The sequence below is a fragment of the Phacochoerus africanus genome, chromosome 5 (genome assembly GCF_016906955.1).
Source record: "Phacochoerus africanus isolate WHEZ1 chromosome 5, ROS_Pafr_v1, whole genome shotgun sequence".
Classification (NCBI taxonomy): Eukaryota; Metazoa; Chordata; class Mammalia; order Artiodactyla; family Suidae; genus Phacochoerus; species Phacochoerus africanus.
The window spans coordinates 9294789-9310496 of record NC_062548.1 but is presented as its reverse complement, the minus strand read 5'-3'; the positions used below and the strand labels follow the sequence as shown (position 1 = coordinate 9310496).

The 15708-nt window shown below is 47.0% G+C and overlaps 2 protein-coding genes across 6 annotated transcripts in view; one reads left to right on the top strand and one right to left on the bottom strand.

Annotated features, from left to right (window-relative positions):
• Positions 1 to 847: 847 nt before the first annotated feature.
• On the bottom strand, positions 848 to 5903 carry MEPCE (methylphosphate capping enzyme). Its single transcript, XM_047779676.1, has 4 exons — positions 3346 to 5903; positions 1855 to 2073; positions 1551 to 1677; positions 848 to 1435 (listed from the first exon to the last, which is right to left on the bottom strand). The coding sequence occupies exons 1-4, from the start codon at positions 5014 to 5016 to the stop codon at positions 1383 to 1385; spliced, it is 2070 nt and encodes a 689-aa protein (XP_047635632.1). The 5' UTR covers positions 5017 to 5903; the 3' UTR covers positions 848 to 1382.
• A 333-nt stretch (positions 5904 to 6236) lies between these two features.
• ZCWPW1 (zinc finger CW-type and PWWP domain containing 1) overlaps positions 6237 to 15708 on the top strand; it is a 33115-nt gene continuing 23643 nt past the window's right edge. For 2 of the 5 annotated variants that reach the window (XM_047779678.1, XM_047779677.1), the window contains exons 1-6: positions 6756 to 6947; positions 9254 to 9354; positions 12137 to 12191; positions 13445 to 13695; positions 14217 to 14295; positions 15356 to 15443. In XM_047779678.1, the coding sequence (XP_047635634.1) occupies positions 12164 to 12191; positions 13445 to 13695; positions 14217 to 14295; positions 15356 to 15443 (446 nt within the window). In that variant the 5' untranslated portion in view covers positions 6756 to 6947; positions 9254 to 9354; positions 12137 to 12163. Of the gene's footprint in view, positions 6948 to 9253; positions 9355 to 12136; positions 12192 to 13444; positions 13696 to 14216; positions 14296 to 15328; positions 15444 to 15708 lie in introns of all 5 variants that reach the window. The other 3 variants (XM_047779680.1, XM_047779679.1, XM_047779681.1) reach the window with 3 other exon arrangements.

Genomic DNA, 15708 nt, shown 5'->3' with positions numbered 1-15708 from the left:
AGGAGGTTCTCAGGCTAGAGGTCTAATCGGAGTGGTAGACGCCAGCCTAAACCAGAGCCACAGCAACGTGGGATCTGAGCAGCGTCTGCCACCTACACCACAGCTCACAGCAATGCCAGACCCTTAACCCACTGAGCAAGGCCAGGGACTGAACCTGCAACCTCATGGTTCCTAGTCAGATTCGTTAACCACTGCGTCACAATTGGAGCTCATTTGTTCCTTTGAACCACTTATTTCTGATCACTTTAATATGTGGGTCTCAGCCCACATCACACTTTGGGGAAGGCTTCCCTCAAAACCCAGCTCAAAGAGTGCAAGGTAGCTGCTAGCACCCTTGGTGAAATTACCTCCTTGCTTTCACCTTAAAGGACTCACTCATCTTGTTTACATCCAACCCAAGAGTGCTCAATATTTGTTGAATGAATGTTCACAGCTCCAGGAACACTGTTGAGCTGCCTAAGAATTTGATGTTAATTAAATCACCCATTAGTCTGGTTTCACAGCACACCAAAAAATGTGGGTAGGTAGGTGCTACAGTCCAAAGAGTGCCTTTTCTAGTTTTACTTCGGCTTCCAAAGTTAGCTTTGTGCCCAAAGCTCCCACAAAAAATGTTGCCAATGGGCTTTTTGGGGAGGGTAGAGGGACATTTCTGTTTCACATCAGAATTCACGTTATACCCGCTTTTCCTGACCTAGGATTCTGTATACTTGTGTGTAGGTCTCAGTAGCATTCAATAATCTTCCCACCACTGAAAAAAACCCTCCTTTTCCTTAAGACTATAGTTTGGGCACAGAGGAAGCACCCCCCCCACCCCAGCCCTGCCACTAGAATGTCCCATACACAGGTGTGGGGGGCCACTGCCCTAAACATCAAGTTTATTGTGCTGTTCTCACAATCCAAACCCAAACCCGTCTCCCAGTGGGGGATAGCAGAGGGAAGGATTTTCACAGTACCTGTATGCCTCCCCGCCACCTTCCCCCTCTTAACCCTTAGTCCGTCTATCCGTGGTCCACTGAAACGCAGCAAGGGACAAGGGCTGAGGAGAAATGGGAATCTCTCCTTGGGAGGACAGGAAGAAGAGGCTAGAGAACTTGGTAACTCTACCTCCCATGCCCTAGGAGAACAGAGGTCAGCAAACAGTCCATGCCATCCAGCCCAGTGGGCCGGGGGAGAGGAAGATGGTAACTCCAGCACAGCTGGGCTTAGGTGCCAGAGGTGTAGGGGAGAGGCTGGGGCAGCAACATAAGAAAAGCATTCTTTGCAGATCCAAGAAAGGAAAGTATTTTTGGAGCCAGAAAGGAAAGACCTTGGGATACTTCCTCTTCCCCCAGGTCCTCAGGAGCAGTGGGCCGCTTCTTCATACTCTCTGTTCAGGAGGCCACTTAGTGGCTGGGGGAAGAGGCCTTGTGGAACAGGTACACAGGACGCTGGAAGCCTGAGGAAGAGTGTGCCATCAGGAGGGGTTGGCAGGACCTTAAGACTCTCCACAGGGTCTACCCTGCACCAGGACAGGCCTCCCTTCCACCCCCAACAAAACAAGCCAGCCTTACCTTTGGAGGTGTTGTGAGGTGTGGCCACAAGCTCATAGCTGGAGAAGCCCACCTCTGGGGATGTCAGGTAGGAACTGAACTGCTCTGGCTTCAGCTGAATTCGATAGTAGTTCTTGTAGATTGTTTCCTAGAGAGAAGGGCAAGGGACCGCTTCAGCTTGGTGCCTTCTCTGTTGATGGAGAGTGATGCCCACCCAGGGGGCCTTTTCACTTTGTTCAGAAAGTCCGCTTTCTGCTTCCTTGAGACCTTTCTTGCCTCACCTAAAGGAAGGACAGCCACAATTTCCACAGAAACCCCAACTCACCGTGAGAGTCTTTCTCTTGCCGTAGGTTGACCAAGGTTGGGGCTCCAGGACCAGGATGCCCCCAGGGCGTAGGTGCAGATAGATCCGGCGAAACATGCGCTTCAGCCCCTCGTCTCCCCAGTTGAGATGCACCCACTTGGTGAGGCTGAGGCAGAGCACCACATCATACTCAGGTTTTTGGGCCTCCACCAGCTCATCTCGATCCAGCACATAGTTACCCTGAGGGTGAAGAGTTAGGGGTGAGGTCAAGAGACGCATTCAAGAACCACTGCCGCCCCCACAGTCCACTCTGCAGCCTCACTATAGTCCTGGCCACAACCTTCTCTGACATGCCTCAAAATAACTCCCAAACGGTGCCCTCTGGTTTTTTTGGACCCAAAGCACATGGAAATTCCAGGGCGAAGGACCAAACCTGAGCCACAGCAGTGACAATGTTGAATCTTTAGCCACCAGGGAACTCTAAATGGTGCCCTCTTTTGAGTCTCATTTTCTTGCTTTCTATTGGTAACAAGCCAATCAAACATAAAAAGGGAGCCTGGATAATTTTAAGTTGAGCAAATTATCCATGAGATCGACAAAGTTGGGGTCAAATTGCAAAGAAAGAATGCTTGGGTTCTCCTAGGACCCTGTCCAGTACTTATTCCCACTCCACAATCACTGAGCTGAGTGACCCAACATTATGCAAAGGGCTCTAACTCAGGTTTGAAAGGGAGACCCGTGGACTCATTCCCTGTAGTTGGGGCTGACAAAGTTTCAGGCCTATTCTTCCCTTTCTCTCAGGGAAATGAAGAGCTTCATCCCAAGAAAAGTTTTCTAGATGATAAGCTTATTACCACCCTCTGCCAAGTCCATTCTTCCAGTTGTAACCCAACACACTCTATTCCTGTGGAAGGCCTACCTGGAGCATTTTACGGGAAGCCACGTAAAGTCAGGGGACAGACACTGAGGGCACAGTCATCTTTCCTAGAGGACTTTCTGACCCTCCCCCCGACCCCATCATCTAGGGTCAGTGTGGAGAGGATTTAAGGCCACGGACACTCTTCAACCAACTCTGCATCTAACTGTAAACGAGGTCCCTATGGAAGGGCAGAAACTATGAATATTAGCCACTTCCTCAATCCTCCCCCCATTCCAAGACATTCGAGGTCTGACACCCATTCCATGCACCTTCAGGAGGTTGGAGGACAGGTTTTCATTTGGACCAGATGAGCACCAGCCCCCAAGGGAAGGTGGACAGGAGCCTGTGCCCATCCTGGGGCTTGTAGTCATGAGAAAGGACTCCAAGTAGAGCCCCTACCTTCCCCACCTTGCTAGGTTATAGGAAAGGAAAGACACCCAGTGGAATCAGTCGCCGATTCAGACCCTTCTTTTGAGGATGTGGGCTCTTCGTGCGCACAGAAGTCCTCTGGGTCATAACCTTCCCCTGCCATGTTCCTGTTTAATCTCATCTTCATTCCCGGGCCCCTATCCCAAGCCTGCAGATCTTCTTACCGTAACGAAGACAACATTGTTGGGGAAGACGGATGTGTCTGCTCCATCCAAGGGCACTTGGGGTGCAGCGATGGGACCCCGGCTGGCGGTCAGTGAAGCTGGGAAGCAGCTCCTCTTTTGGACGGTTGAGGTCCCTTCCTCACCCTCTGTTCCTGGGTCCCCCTCAGAAGTCTGGGGTGGCTGACGCAGCTCTTCAGACAAGTAGTGTCGGATGTTTTGGCGGGCCGAGTGGATGAGATGGGGATCAATGTCCAGGCCCACCATGCGGGATGGGCCCCACTTACAGGCAATGCTCAGAGTCAGATGGCCCACGTTGCAGCCCAGATCTAGGACGTCACGACCCCGAAACCACTCAGGCTTCATAACTCGAAGGCGCCCATCCTCACAGGAAGGATTGCGGTACCCATAGTACTTGCAATAATTCCCATACTGGAACTTGCACTGCTGCTTTTTGAAGCCTGCTGCAGGTAGTGGGTGGGGGTGTTGGCGGCCTCCCCCACTCCCTCTGCCCTTTTCCTTGGGACCCTGGCCTCCACCCCTAGCCCCTGCCTCTGACTTGCTGGAAGTCCTGCGACGTTTGCGATGTCGTGAGGAGGAAGACGGGGGTGCAGAGGTAACTGAGGCAGCTGAAGGGGCTGAAAGGGAGCCTGAGGGACCCTGTAGGGCAGATGGAAGGGGAGACACGACCTCATCCCTGCAGTTGATGGCTGTGTTGAGTTCATAGGGTTGGGGGACGTCCCGGTTCTGGCCCCTTTGCCGCTGCTGCTGTGTGGTGCCCTCCCCTTGGAGTGAGGGAGTGAGGGGGGCTGTGGGCAGCACGGAGTGGCTATCATTCCCTCCAGTTGCCTGCTGCTGCTGCTGCTGGTGGTGCTGTCCCCGATGTCTATGCCGCTTCCGACCAGTCTTGAGTGGTGAAGCAAGGACTACTTGGGCCTCATCAGTGCAAGTATTGAGACTGAGAGGGTCAGTAATATCTTTGGGGATGAGTATCTCCACTGGATCTCGTCCCTTGGCCGGAAGTGGGGATGACTTAGGGGTCTCCGCATTGAGTGCACGGCTCACTTCCTCATCCAGGAGACTATTCAGGTTCAGCGGATCAAAGATATTGCCCCCCAGGAGGAAGTTGGAAGGTAAGACAGAGTCACAGTCCGAATTAACCCGCCTGCGCCTCTTGAAGGCCGGATGTTTGAAGCCTCCACCACCTCCCCCTACATTACAGCTATTTCTCCTCTTGCCCCCACCTCCCCCAGGGGGCCGGTGGGGCTGATAGCCATTACGCGGTCGAGGAGGAGCAAGGGGGCCCAGTTCTGTTCCGCCCCCTCCCCGGCGCTCCTCCCCCACGTCCGGGGGAGCGGCTAGCCCCTGGGGATCCGACAAGCAGGCCTCCCCGGTCGACAGGGCCTGGGGGCCGCCCCCTCGCTGCTGCTGCGACTGGCCGCCCCGAGGGGTAGAGGTAGCCCCGGGGCTCTCCTTGCCTGCCCCAGAAGCTGGGGACCCCGCCGACTGTGCGCGCGGGCCCGGCCCACGCTGCGTCCCGCCGCGGAGCTCCCCGGAGGCGACCTCTCGGTGTGGTTGCACCGTGGGGCCGCCCCCTCCGCCCGACTCATCTTTGAGCGGCGGTGGCGGGGCCGGCACCAGAAACGGCTCCTTCTCCGCCGCCATCTCGATCATTTCCTCCCCTTATTCCGTCCCAGTCGAGGGCAACCAGGGGGACCAGGGGGCTTAACCCCCCCTTCCTAAGACCGCGCTCCCTTCCCCCCTTTCCTGAGTGCGCGCGCAGTTCCGCTTCTCGCCTAGTCTCGTCCCCAAGCGCCTCCCCCGAAGCGCGCCCCACTCGCCCGCGAGACCAAAACAAGATGCCCGCGAGACCCGAACTCGAGGAACCAACCGCGCGTGCGCCGACTCCTTTCTCCTCTACCACTACCGCTTCGCCGCGAGCGCGCACTGCTGGAGCGCGTTCCTCTGGCCCCGGAATCACGCATGCGCACTCAGCCACCACCCTGGTTGCGCGCGCATCAGAGTACGAACCAACTTAACGGCTCCGGGAGTTTAAATATAGCCCCCCTCAGCCCCCCCAACCAAAGCCCACCACCCCAAACTGACGCCCTACTTCCCTTCGCAGCTACGTCCGTCCCTAGTGATATCCTTTGTCTCTGCCGCGCGATCCCACCCACCGTAGGCGGGGGACGGGGAGCTGGTGTGAAAAGGTCTCCTTGACACCCGACCCTTGTTCCTGAGGAATGAGTCTCGGCCGTCTCCGCCCGGCTCTAAACCCAGCAACCTCCCTACCCCGCCTCCTTCCTCCCCCTGGCGGGCAGCGCCTGCGCACACCCTTTTGGGCTTGCGCGGGTAGATGCAGCACGTGCTGGAGATGACGCCCCTCCCTCCGTCCTAGAGGCGGGGACTGCTACGTCGCTTCCTCAGGTTTGGTACGCGCAACATGCGTCAGCACGATTCGGAGGGGCGTGGCTAAAGAACGGGGAGGCCCTCGTGAATTATTCATAAAGTGGTGGCCCTCTTGGCCCACCTATTTCTAAAGAGGGGCGAACCTAGAAGTAGGAGAAGGAAAGGAGCGGCGTGTACCCACCGTCTTCCTAACTACTGTTCTCAGTATAATACAATAGGTCATTTTAACTCACCCCCCTGGAAAATATTCTCTGATGAACTGGGGGAAAAAAAGTACTAAAACAGGCGATGTTGTCCAACTTCCTCTTTCCCCGAAACAGCCAGGTCGTTCTCTCGCTCCTCCGCCTTCCCACAATCGCGATCACCTGGGGACACCACGCCCTCCTCTCCGCCTCCACACCCACCACCCGACGCCTGCTCGCGAGCCCCTCCCCCCGTTAGGGAACGGCGACCCAGACGCCCACCACAGCCACCAATAACAGTGTATCTACCACCACCGCCCCCTTTGCACGCAGGCTTTCCCGAGCACCCGCGGCGCGTTTGCGCCGCCTTATATAAAAACGAACGTGGGCAGGGAAGAGATTTCGGTCGGCTTTGGGGGCCCCGGCCTCAGCCAATGGGGAACAAGCTACTCGATGCCCTTTTCAGAGGGGGCCCGTTCTCCGAGCCAACAGCGATTGGGGTTTGGGTCCTGTGGCTGCGAAGAGGGCGAAAGAGGCGGGAGTGGTGTTAAGGGTAGTCTCAAAATATCAAAATAAGGGTTTGAAGGAGACTCAAAGGAAGAATGGGAATCAGGAAGGAAGTCTAGGGCAGAGAAAAAAGTTAGGAAAAGGAAGATGGGCTTCATGAACGATCAGGCACTGCTGCTGCCACCTAAAAAAAAAAAAAATGAGGCCAACCAGGATTATGGGACTTGTAGTTTTACGGGGCGTTCGTTTGGAAGATGGCGCTATAACTCAGCTGCGCAAGCGCCGAACTAGCTTCCAGCTGCTCATGCGCAGCAGTCCTGCGAGCACGCCGCTTGTAGGAGGGGTGGGGTGGAGCTTGTGTGTGGCCTCGCGCCTTACCTTGCTTGGTGGCGGGAAAACTGGCTCGAGTTTTGGAGGAGTTTGCAGAGTTGCTGCGGTAGCTCATTCTGCTCCTCGCCTTTAGGTCCTCCTCGCTCCAGAAGATTGTTGGTGCTTTTCCGGTTGCAGGTGAAGGTGCTAGGCGCGGCCAATCCTAGTACCTGTTGCCTGAGGAGAAGTTTTCTCTTTAGGGCGAGGACCAACTCTTAGCCTGAGGAGTTTTCTCTTTAGGGCGAGGACCAACTCTTAGCCCTCTCCTCAGAATCTCCAACAGCAAACTCGCACCCAACAAACAAACAAAAGTAACCCAGTAGTATCGGGGCGGGCGACGACTGGCCGGGAAAGAATGAGGATCCTGGTGCCTCAGCGGGGTGGGGGAGGGGAGAGGGAGCTGAGGGGAAATTCAGGAGGAGTTTCTTGACGGGGAAGAGCTAGTCACTGTTTTACCTATTGAGGGGAGTGAAGAACTTTTGCCTGTGGTACCTTTGGTGTTAATTGCCGTCCTTAAGAGGGAATTGGTGAGGGAAGAGCGAAGGGAAATGCAGGTCGCCCAAAATTCTTCCTTCTGGTTTTAAAGGTGGAAGTAGGGCTTTTACTGTTCCAAGCCTTGGCTCTTTGAGAGGGCAGATGGTGAAGAGATATGGGAGTTCATGGCCGTGTGCCCTTCAAGGGAAAACAACATGAGCTAGTTTGAAGTCAGCAACAGGGGCACGTGTGGAAGCATTTCAGGGAGTTAGATAGAAAGGGTCTGAACCAAGATCAGGGTCCCGAAAAAAAAAAAGTCTGTTTTGGTGATAAGTGGCCCTGTCCCTGTTGCCTGGCGTTCTGAAGCAATCGGCTTTAGTTCACCATTAACTTCCTTATATGATTCTGTAAAGGTTTAGTTCAAGTAGTTTATGGCAGTAAATGCCTTGTTAGGTGTGAGAAGTAAGGGTAGCTGGGATGATTTTTCCTTTCAGTTTTGTTAAAAGTTTGAAATCATTCTGTGCTCATACACCCAAAAAAGAAAAGGCAAGGAGAAAGGGAGACAGAAAGGAAGAAAGAAGAAAAAACTACTACTGATGAAAATAAGCAAGGGTCTACATGCCATTAGGAATGTGAATGAAATCAAACTCCAGCTTGAAAGAAATTTTAAATAGAGTCTTTCTTAAATTATTCACTTTTTTTTTTTCTTTTTAGGCATGAACCCCCATAGCACATGGAGGTTCCCAGGCTAGGGGTGGAATCAGAGCCGCAGGTGCCTGGCTACGCCATAGCCACAGTAACGTTGTGCAACTTACACCGAACCTCACGGCAATGCCAGATCCTGAACCCACCAAGCAAGGTCAGGGGTTGAACCCATATCCTCATGGATACTGTGTCAGGTTCTTAACTGCTGAGCCACAGTGGGAACTCCCAGTTTTTGTTTTTTTCCAAGGCTCATGGCTTCTGTTAGAGGACAGTTCTAAAGAGTTTACATTTGCTCTTAGACCAAGGATTCCAGGGACAATATAAAGAGAATAATTGGATGGTTAAGAGGGGGAAAATTTGTGAACATGCTGTAAATGGGGGAAGGAGGAAGGAGGATTAATGCTTTTGAAAATATTGATAAAGCTAAATTAAGTTATTTAGCTAGATCAGTTCTCAAACATTTTGGTTTCAGGACACTTTTATATCCTTAAAAATTATGGAGGACTCCAAATGTTGGTTTGTATCTGTTTATCTATTAATATTAATATACTAGAAATTAAACTGAGAAAGGTTAAACATTTATTTTAAAATACTAAACCCATTACATGTTAATGTGGATAACATTTTAAGGGAAAATATATCTTCCTAAATGGAAGAAAATTTGGTATGAAGAATGGTGTTTTACATTTCTGCGAATCTCGTTCATGTCTGCTTTAATAGAAAACACCTTGATTTTCATCTATTTCTGAATTCAGTCTGTATTGGTATCTTGTTTTGGTTGAAGTGTATGAGAAAACCCAGCCTAACACAGATAAGTAATTGGAAAATAGAGGGGACCCCCAGGAGTCTTTGGATCATACTTTGAGAACTGTTGAGCTAGGTGATTTCATTGTAAAATAGATGTGATGATTTTTAGTATTCTAAGTGAAAGAAAACTATTTTTTGGAACACCTCATTTACCTTTCCTTGGTTCCCCTTAATATTTCTAGTTATTTTTTCCCCTCCTTCTTCACCCTTCTTTCTATGTCAGTCAAATAGTTAGGATCTGGTTTTGGAACTCTCTTTTACGTTCACACTTAAAGCTTTATTGCATATATTTTTTTATCTCTCTTTTTCATCTAAGGTCGGAAAAGAGAAACTAAAACCCCAAATGTTATTCCTGGGCCTAGAACCCCCAGTCATTTAGTAGCTGGTCAGATGAAAGTTGGTGGTATTTTGTATATTTATTAACTGTCTTTAAAACTATTTTTTTCTCTCTGAATTAGATTTCAGTATTTGTTTTTGTGGAAGAAAATATTACATCTGAAACGGAGGAACGGAAGCTTGAGTTGTCAGACAGTGACTTCCTGGCTTCTCTATTGACCAGGTTAGAGATTTTCTTTAAAAGTAATATTCTTCATTACATTCTCACTCTAGGTTAAGGGAAGCCAACATTCATTGCTGCTTGTAGATTTCGTAAATCTTATGAACTCAACAGCAATCCGCAATTTTTTCTAGTTATTTGGGGTGCTAGTAACACATTGTGGCCTAGAGAGGTCAGTATATGTTTAGATAATGATTTGAGAATGCAAATATTCTTTTTATCTTCTTTTAAAAATTTAGAATTAAAAAATCATTTTTAAAATGATTTTTTAAATTTGAAAATGGTGATGCATATATAAAACACTAATTACATAATTTGAACATGGTGATGCATATATAAAACACTAGAATCACACAGTGGTGTAAGTACAGTAGAAAGCGCCCACACCCACTTCCCAGAAACTGCCTGTAAAAAGGGGAGATGGCACGTCATGACCTCTGAAGACTTTCCTAGAGCTGTAATGCTTGTTATAATTGTTGCAAAAATAGGAGTGCTCTAAGCCTAAAGAAAATTGGGTAAAAGAGTCACAAGAGGTTTAGGCTGATAAAATAAAAGGTAGTTCTAACAGCTGAGTAGAAATATATCAATAGTGCAGTATGTACGACTGGAAAAATGTATAAATTCTTGGAACATCATAAGATGAGTCTTGGCACTGTGCTGGGTCACACTTGATGTATAAAGCTGTGTAGAGATGCTAACCTCTTCAGCCTCTGGTTTGGCTGGAGGCCCCCTACTCCCACCCCTCGGTTTTATATGGCTCTTAGTAGCCTGGTCCTTTTACCCTAGAGCACGTAGAAATATTTTCTGTGTATTTCAGTGTCTGCGTTAGTATATGCTTTACACCTGTGCTGTGATATTAAAATGGTTGTGAAGTGCTGAACTACTGAACTAGACTATTGGGGTGTAGTGTAGCACAGTTCATAGCACAGATTTATAAATCAGACATGTTCTAATCCTGATTTTGCCGCTTATCAATTACTTAATTTCTCTAAATCCCTCTAAGCCTCATTTTCCCTAAGTGTAAAACAATATCAATCTCAGATTCATTGGGAGAATTAAATGAGATGACATATTCAAAGATACAGTCAGTGCTCAGTGTTATTCACTATTATTAGTAACAATTTTGGCAGAAATTATGAAGCATATTGATGTCATGTGTAGAACGTCTGTGAGTAGATAGCTACAAATAAACTATGTGTATAGAGTGAGAATGCAAGATTCTTATTTCTAGCTTCTCTGGGACCTCTGCTGGTTACCAAATATTCCTGAACCATGAGGAGAAATTGTTAGCATCCAGCACCTTTGGGAAACTTATTGGACTAGAAGATCTAAGTGAAGTGAAGATATACATTATAGTGATGTTAAAAGAGGGTTCTCTATGCATAGGGACCTCTGAATTATGTTAGAGAATTTCCAGTTTGTGTTTTAGGCTTTAGGAGAACCTTGTGAAATGAGGTTATCTCTCTGAAGAAAACTCTCACTCTTTGACTCCTAGGACTGACCACATCCTACTGCCACTACTACTAGTACTACTGCTGCTACGACTTTTTTTTTTTTTCTTTTCTAGGGCCACACCCTTGGCATGTGGAGGTTCCCAGGCTAGGGGTCTAATCGGAGCTGTAGCCCCTGGCCTACACCAGAGCCACCTGCTACTACTACTTATACTTCCATCTCTTAAAAATTTGTCTGTTTTAATAAGAGGCACCAAATAGAGTTGCTTATGCTAAGCTCCATGTCACTAAACTAAAACAGCCTAATTACAATTATGGCTCTCCCAGCAGTGGAATTTTTTTTTTTTTTTTTAGGGCCGCTTCTGCGGCACATGGAGGTTCCCAGGCTAGGGGTCGAATGAGTCAGAGCTGTAGCTGCCAGCCTACACCACGGCTCACAGCAACGCCAGATCCTTAACCCATGGATCGAGGCCAGGGATGGAACCTGCATCCTCATGGATACTAGTCAGATTTGTTTCCACTGAGCCACGACAGGAACTCCCCGGTAGTGGAATCTTAAAGTCAATCAGGAATTGCCTGATCAGCACTAGTTGGGTAATCTGCTTGATAGGCCCCAGTAATCCCCTAAAAGAAAGTGACCTTGTATAACCAATCTGCTTCATTTGGCCTAGTATTACTTCTTTGTTCCTGTGCCCTTCTGCCTATATTAAACTCTTTTAATTTTGTACAGGTCCTTGAGGCTCTTATCTTTCTGGTAGATTGTATGCTGCCTGATTCATAAATCATTGAATAAAGCCAATGAGATCCTCAAAATTTACTCAGTTGAATTTTGTTTTTTAACAGATTACCACCACTATCATTTCCATCTACTTATAAGTGGCTGCTTCATGTTGGACATGAGTCTAGGCACTTAAAACACTAAGGATTGTTGCTTATCTTTAAAATAATAACTCTCCCCTGGCCTGGGAACTTCCATATGCCATGGGCATGGCAAAAAATTAAAATAGTTAACTCATTGTCCTCCAGCATCTAATTGACACTGCTGAGAAGTAGAATTGTATTCCATAAGGCAGAAAATGTAGTTTAGGTTTCCCAGGCAAAGAGTCCCTGAGCCCAAGAAGACAGGGAGAGGAGTTCCCTTATGACACATAGCAGGTTAAAGGTCCATTACTGTGGCTTGGGTTGCTGCTGTGGCATGGGTTCAATCTCTGGCCTGGGAACTTGTGCATGCCGTGGGTGTGCCCCCCCCCCAAAAAAAGAAAAGGCGGGAAGGGGAGAAAGTTTAAAATCATGTTCAATCAGAGTCATAGCACTTCAATTCTTTTTTCTAACAGAGACATAAAGTATAGCTTCTGAGCTCAATGATGACAACTTTGCAGAATAAAGAAGGTAAGTCAACAGTCATTTTCCTCTTCTTTCTCAGACCGTTGTCATCTGGACATCCTTCCCACCAAAGGGAAGCTCAGTTTACATACATTTTGTGTCTACTTTGTTGAAGACACTTTGAGTGAAATATGTATGACTTAGAAACAATCTTGTGGAGTTCCCCTTGTGGCTTGTTGGTGGGTGAAGAATCCAACTAGTATCCATGAGGATGCAGGTTTGATCCCTGGCCTTGCTCGATGGTTAAGGATCTGGTAGGTCACAGACGTGGCTAGGATCCCACATGGCTATGGCTGTGACCAGCAGTTGCAGCTGCAATGTGACCCCTAGCCTGGGAACTTCCGTGTGCTGCAGGTGTGGCACTTAAAAAAAATAAAAGGAAAAAAAAGAGAAACAGTCTTGCTTAAGAAAAGAATGGACTTGTAGGGAGAAAAGAGACATTTAAACATTTATAACATAAATTTGAATTTGAAATGTTACAGGACAGGTACAGAGTATTATGGAAACTGGGAAGAAAGATACATTGTTTATACTTGTGAGGATCAGTATAATTTTCATTGCATCATTTGTAGATTTTGAGTAGGTTTTAAAGCTTTTCTCTATTTTCCTGTAAAATTTTTGTGCAAAGTTGAAACAAATTATTCACATTTGAATAATTCAGTTTCCTGCATACTTACATTTATCACCTTTAAGTTACTCAGTGGTTTCTAAACCTGGAAGTGCATCAGAATCATTTAGATAGCCTTGTAAAATTATAGATTCCTGGACCTCACTTCAAGCTGCGTTATCAGAATCTCTGGGCAGGGGAGTTCCCATTGTGGCTCAGTGGAAACAAATCCAGCTAGTATCCATGAGGATGCAGGTTCGATCCCTAGCTTTGCTCAGTGCGTTAAGGGTCTGGCACTGCCATGAGCTGTACTGTAGGTCACAGACTTGGATCTGGTGTTGATGTTGCTGTGGTGAAGGCTGGCAACTGTAGCTCAATTTGACCCCCATGGCCTGGGAACTTACATATGCTGCAGGTATGGCCCTACAAAACCAAAACCAAAACTAAACCAAAACAAAACAAGAGAATCTCAGGACAGGGGTGAGAGGATAGGGTACTGGGAGGGCTGGCTAAGGAGAGGCCTAGGACTCTGAATTTGTTAAAAGCTCTCTCCAGATAAATCTGATATGGTCAGTCACTGGGTAATGTTTGACAGTTTCTGTGTTAGATTCCATGTTTCAAAAATTCCATTTGATGATCAAATTTCTTTCAGGATGCGGGAAGGGAGCAAAGAAAACCTTTGCCCCACCTGCACAAAAATTTCGTAGCCTGATGCCCTATAGCCTTAACTCAGCCAAGGAGGAGATCCTGGAGATCAGTCCCCCAGGGGCAGAGGCCACGCCAAGCCTGCAAAAGGCCGGGTTAGAGAAGAAGGAGAAAGTGACCACAGAGGATGGTCCAGACAGTGGCCAGGAGATAAAAGGAAAGGCTGAAGACAACAAGAAAGCAGAGAAGAAAGAAAAGGTAAAAATCACAGGGGCGAGCTCCAGTGGTACAGTTTCTTCTTGTCACCCAGCCTGGACAAACAGAATCCTTTCATTTCGGAAGAGACATTTAAATATTTATAACATAGATTTGAATGTGGTAAATACCACAGGGGAAATTCATTCTGTAGTTTCAGTTTTTATTCCTTTTAAGGGATGCTTCTGTTTTCTTTTCAAAGAGGTAAAACATGTTTTTTTTTTGGTTTTGTTTTGTTTTGTAGAACATGCTTTGATGAAAGCTTTTAGCAGAAAATAGTGGGTAGGTAGGGGCTGAGATGGGATGGAGGTGAGAGTAGAAGTGGACAGAGACCTTATAAACTTTTTCTTTTTCTTTGAATTCTCTGTTCCTAGAAGATCTGGGATAGAATTTATGGAATCCTTAGGTTGACTTCATGTTCTCAGCCTTGTGAACTTACTGCTTCATCTGAAGGAGGCTTCCTTGACTAGTGAGAGAGGAGGACTCTCCCCTGCTTTTCTCCCCTGCTTTTTCTCTCTCTGCAGGAAAAATCAAGTCTCACCAATGCAGAATTTGAGGAGATTGTCCAGATTGTGCTACAAAAGTCCCTCCAGGAGTGCTTGGGTATGGCTCATAGGGAGAGAAAGAGTTTCAGTTAGGCAAAGAAACTGTTATCTGAGGGGTCGAGTAAGCTCATGGCTTCTCTCCTTTCCTCCATCTTTCTAAGTAAGGAAATATTAGATGGGACTTTGAAATATTTTAAAATACTTTATGTATAAACAGGACTATAGCTAAACCACCTTAGACAGGGGGTATAGGTTTTTAGAAAAGTAGATTACATTGACTCCAGAATATATAGTCTCATCTCATTTTTTTCCCCCCTTTTTTGGCCACCTGGCGGCATATGTAGTTCTCTGGCCAGGGGTCAGATCTGAGCCGTAGTTGCAACCTAAGCAGCACCTGTGGCAACACTCAGTCCTTAACCCACTGTGCCAGGCTGGGGATAGAACCTGGGTCCCAGCACTTTCAAGTTGCCGCTGATCCCATTGCGCCACAGCAGGAAGTCCTCATCTCAATTTTTACCATGTAATTTAAATTTATTTTTATATGTTTATGATCTGTTTAGAAAAGACAAATTGTTTTTCCCAGATTTGAAGAACTTAGTCTTCATACACATGTTCTTTCATACATACACTTGTGTATTTCTGTTTCCAATACTGTTTTAACATGTGCAGAGAAATTTGATTTTTAGAATAAGGAATTCTATAGCATAGCCCCTGAGGCCTTCTCCATAAGGTCATGAAGCTAAGCACAGTGGTTTGACCTAAGCTATTCTTAGGTATACTTCTGCTCCTAGAGAAAGTTTGAGAAATAAATGATACAACACATAATATATAAAGTTTCTGTTATGTACACTAAATAAAATGAATATTACCTAGCTACCCTTGAATAGGCAGCTCAGTCTGGAAAGGCTTGCAGAAGGATACAGATTTGTGGTTTTTCCTGAGAATTAAAAAACTTAAAGTTCTATGGTGTGACAAAAGTCCAAAGGTAAGTTGTCCAAAGGCAACCAATATGAGATATTTTAATGAAAGTTTATAGTTTGGAAATAATGTGATTATTTTCTTTAATTGCTTCTCTGCTTATGTTTTGGGAGGGATGGAATCTAGCCTTGATTTTGCAGAGACTTCCTATGCCCAGCCTACAAGATGTACCCAATTAGACAAGGAACCAAGAATTACTTCTACTCCAGATAATGAAAATGCTGTTGGGTAAGTTTATCCCAGTGAGTTGAGTTGATCATAGGGTAGACTTAACATTGATAAGTGATTATCCATCTAGCTGTCTATTTATCTAGTCATTTTTCATATCTCTATAGATTTCCCTCACCTTAGGAAGTTGAGTTGGGAAAAACAGGCCAGTAGATGGATAAAATGACCTCAGGAGACCATCGAGAACCTGTGATTCTTCTGTCCTAATTTTTATCTTTGGGTTTTTTCAAAAGAAGTTTACTACAAGTTGCTCCCTTTCACCTTT

Bases quoted from the DNA above. Each gene is read 5' to 3' on its own strand.
- MEPCE (XM_047779676.1), bottom strand. From the start codon at position 5,016: ATGATCGAGATGGCGGCGGAGAAGGAGCCGTTTCTGGTGCCGGCCCCG. The intron at 2,074-3,345 runs GTAAGAAGATCT...CTTCACCCTCAG, and splicing joins ACAATGTTGTCTTCGTTACG to GGTAACTATGTGCTGGATCG. The intron at 1,678-1,854 runs GTGAGTTGGGGT...CCTTCTCTCTAG, and splicing joins GCAAGAGAAAGACTCTCACG to GAAACAATCTACAAGAACTA.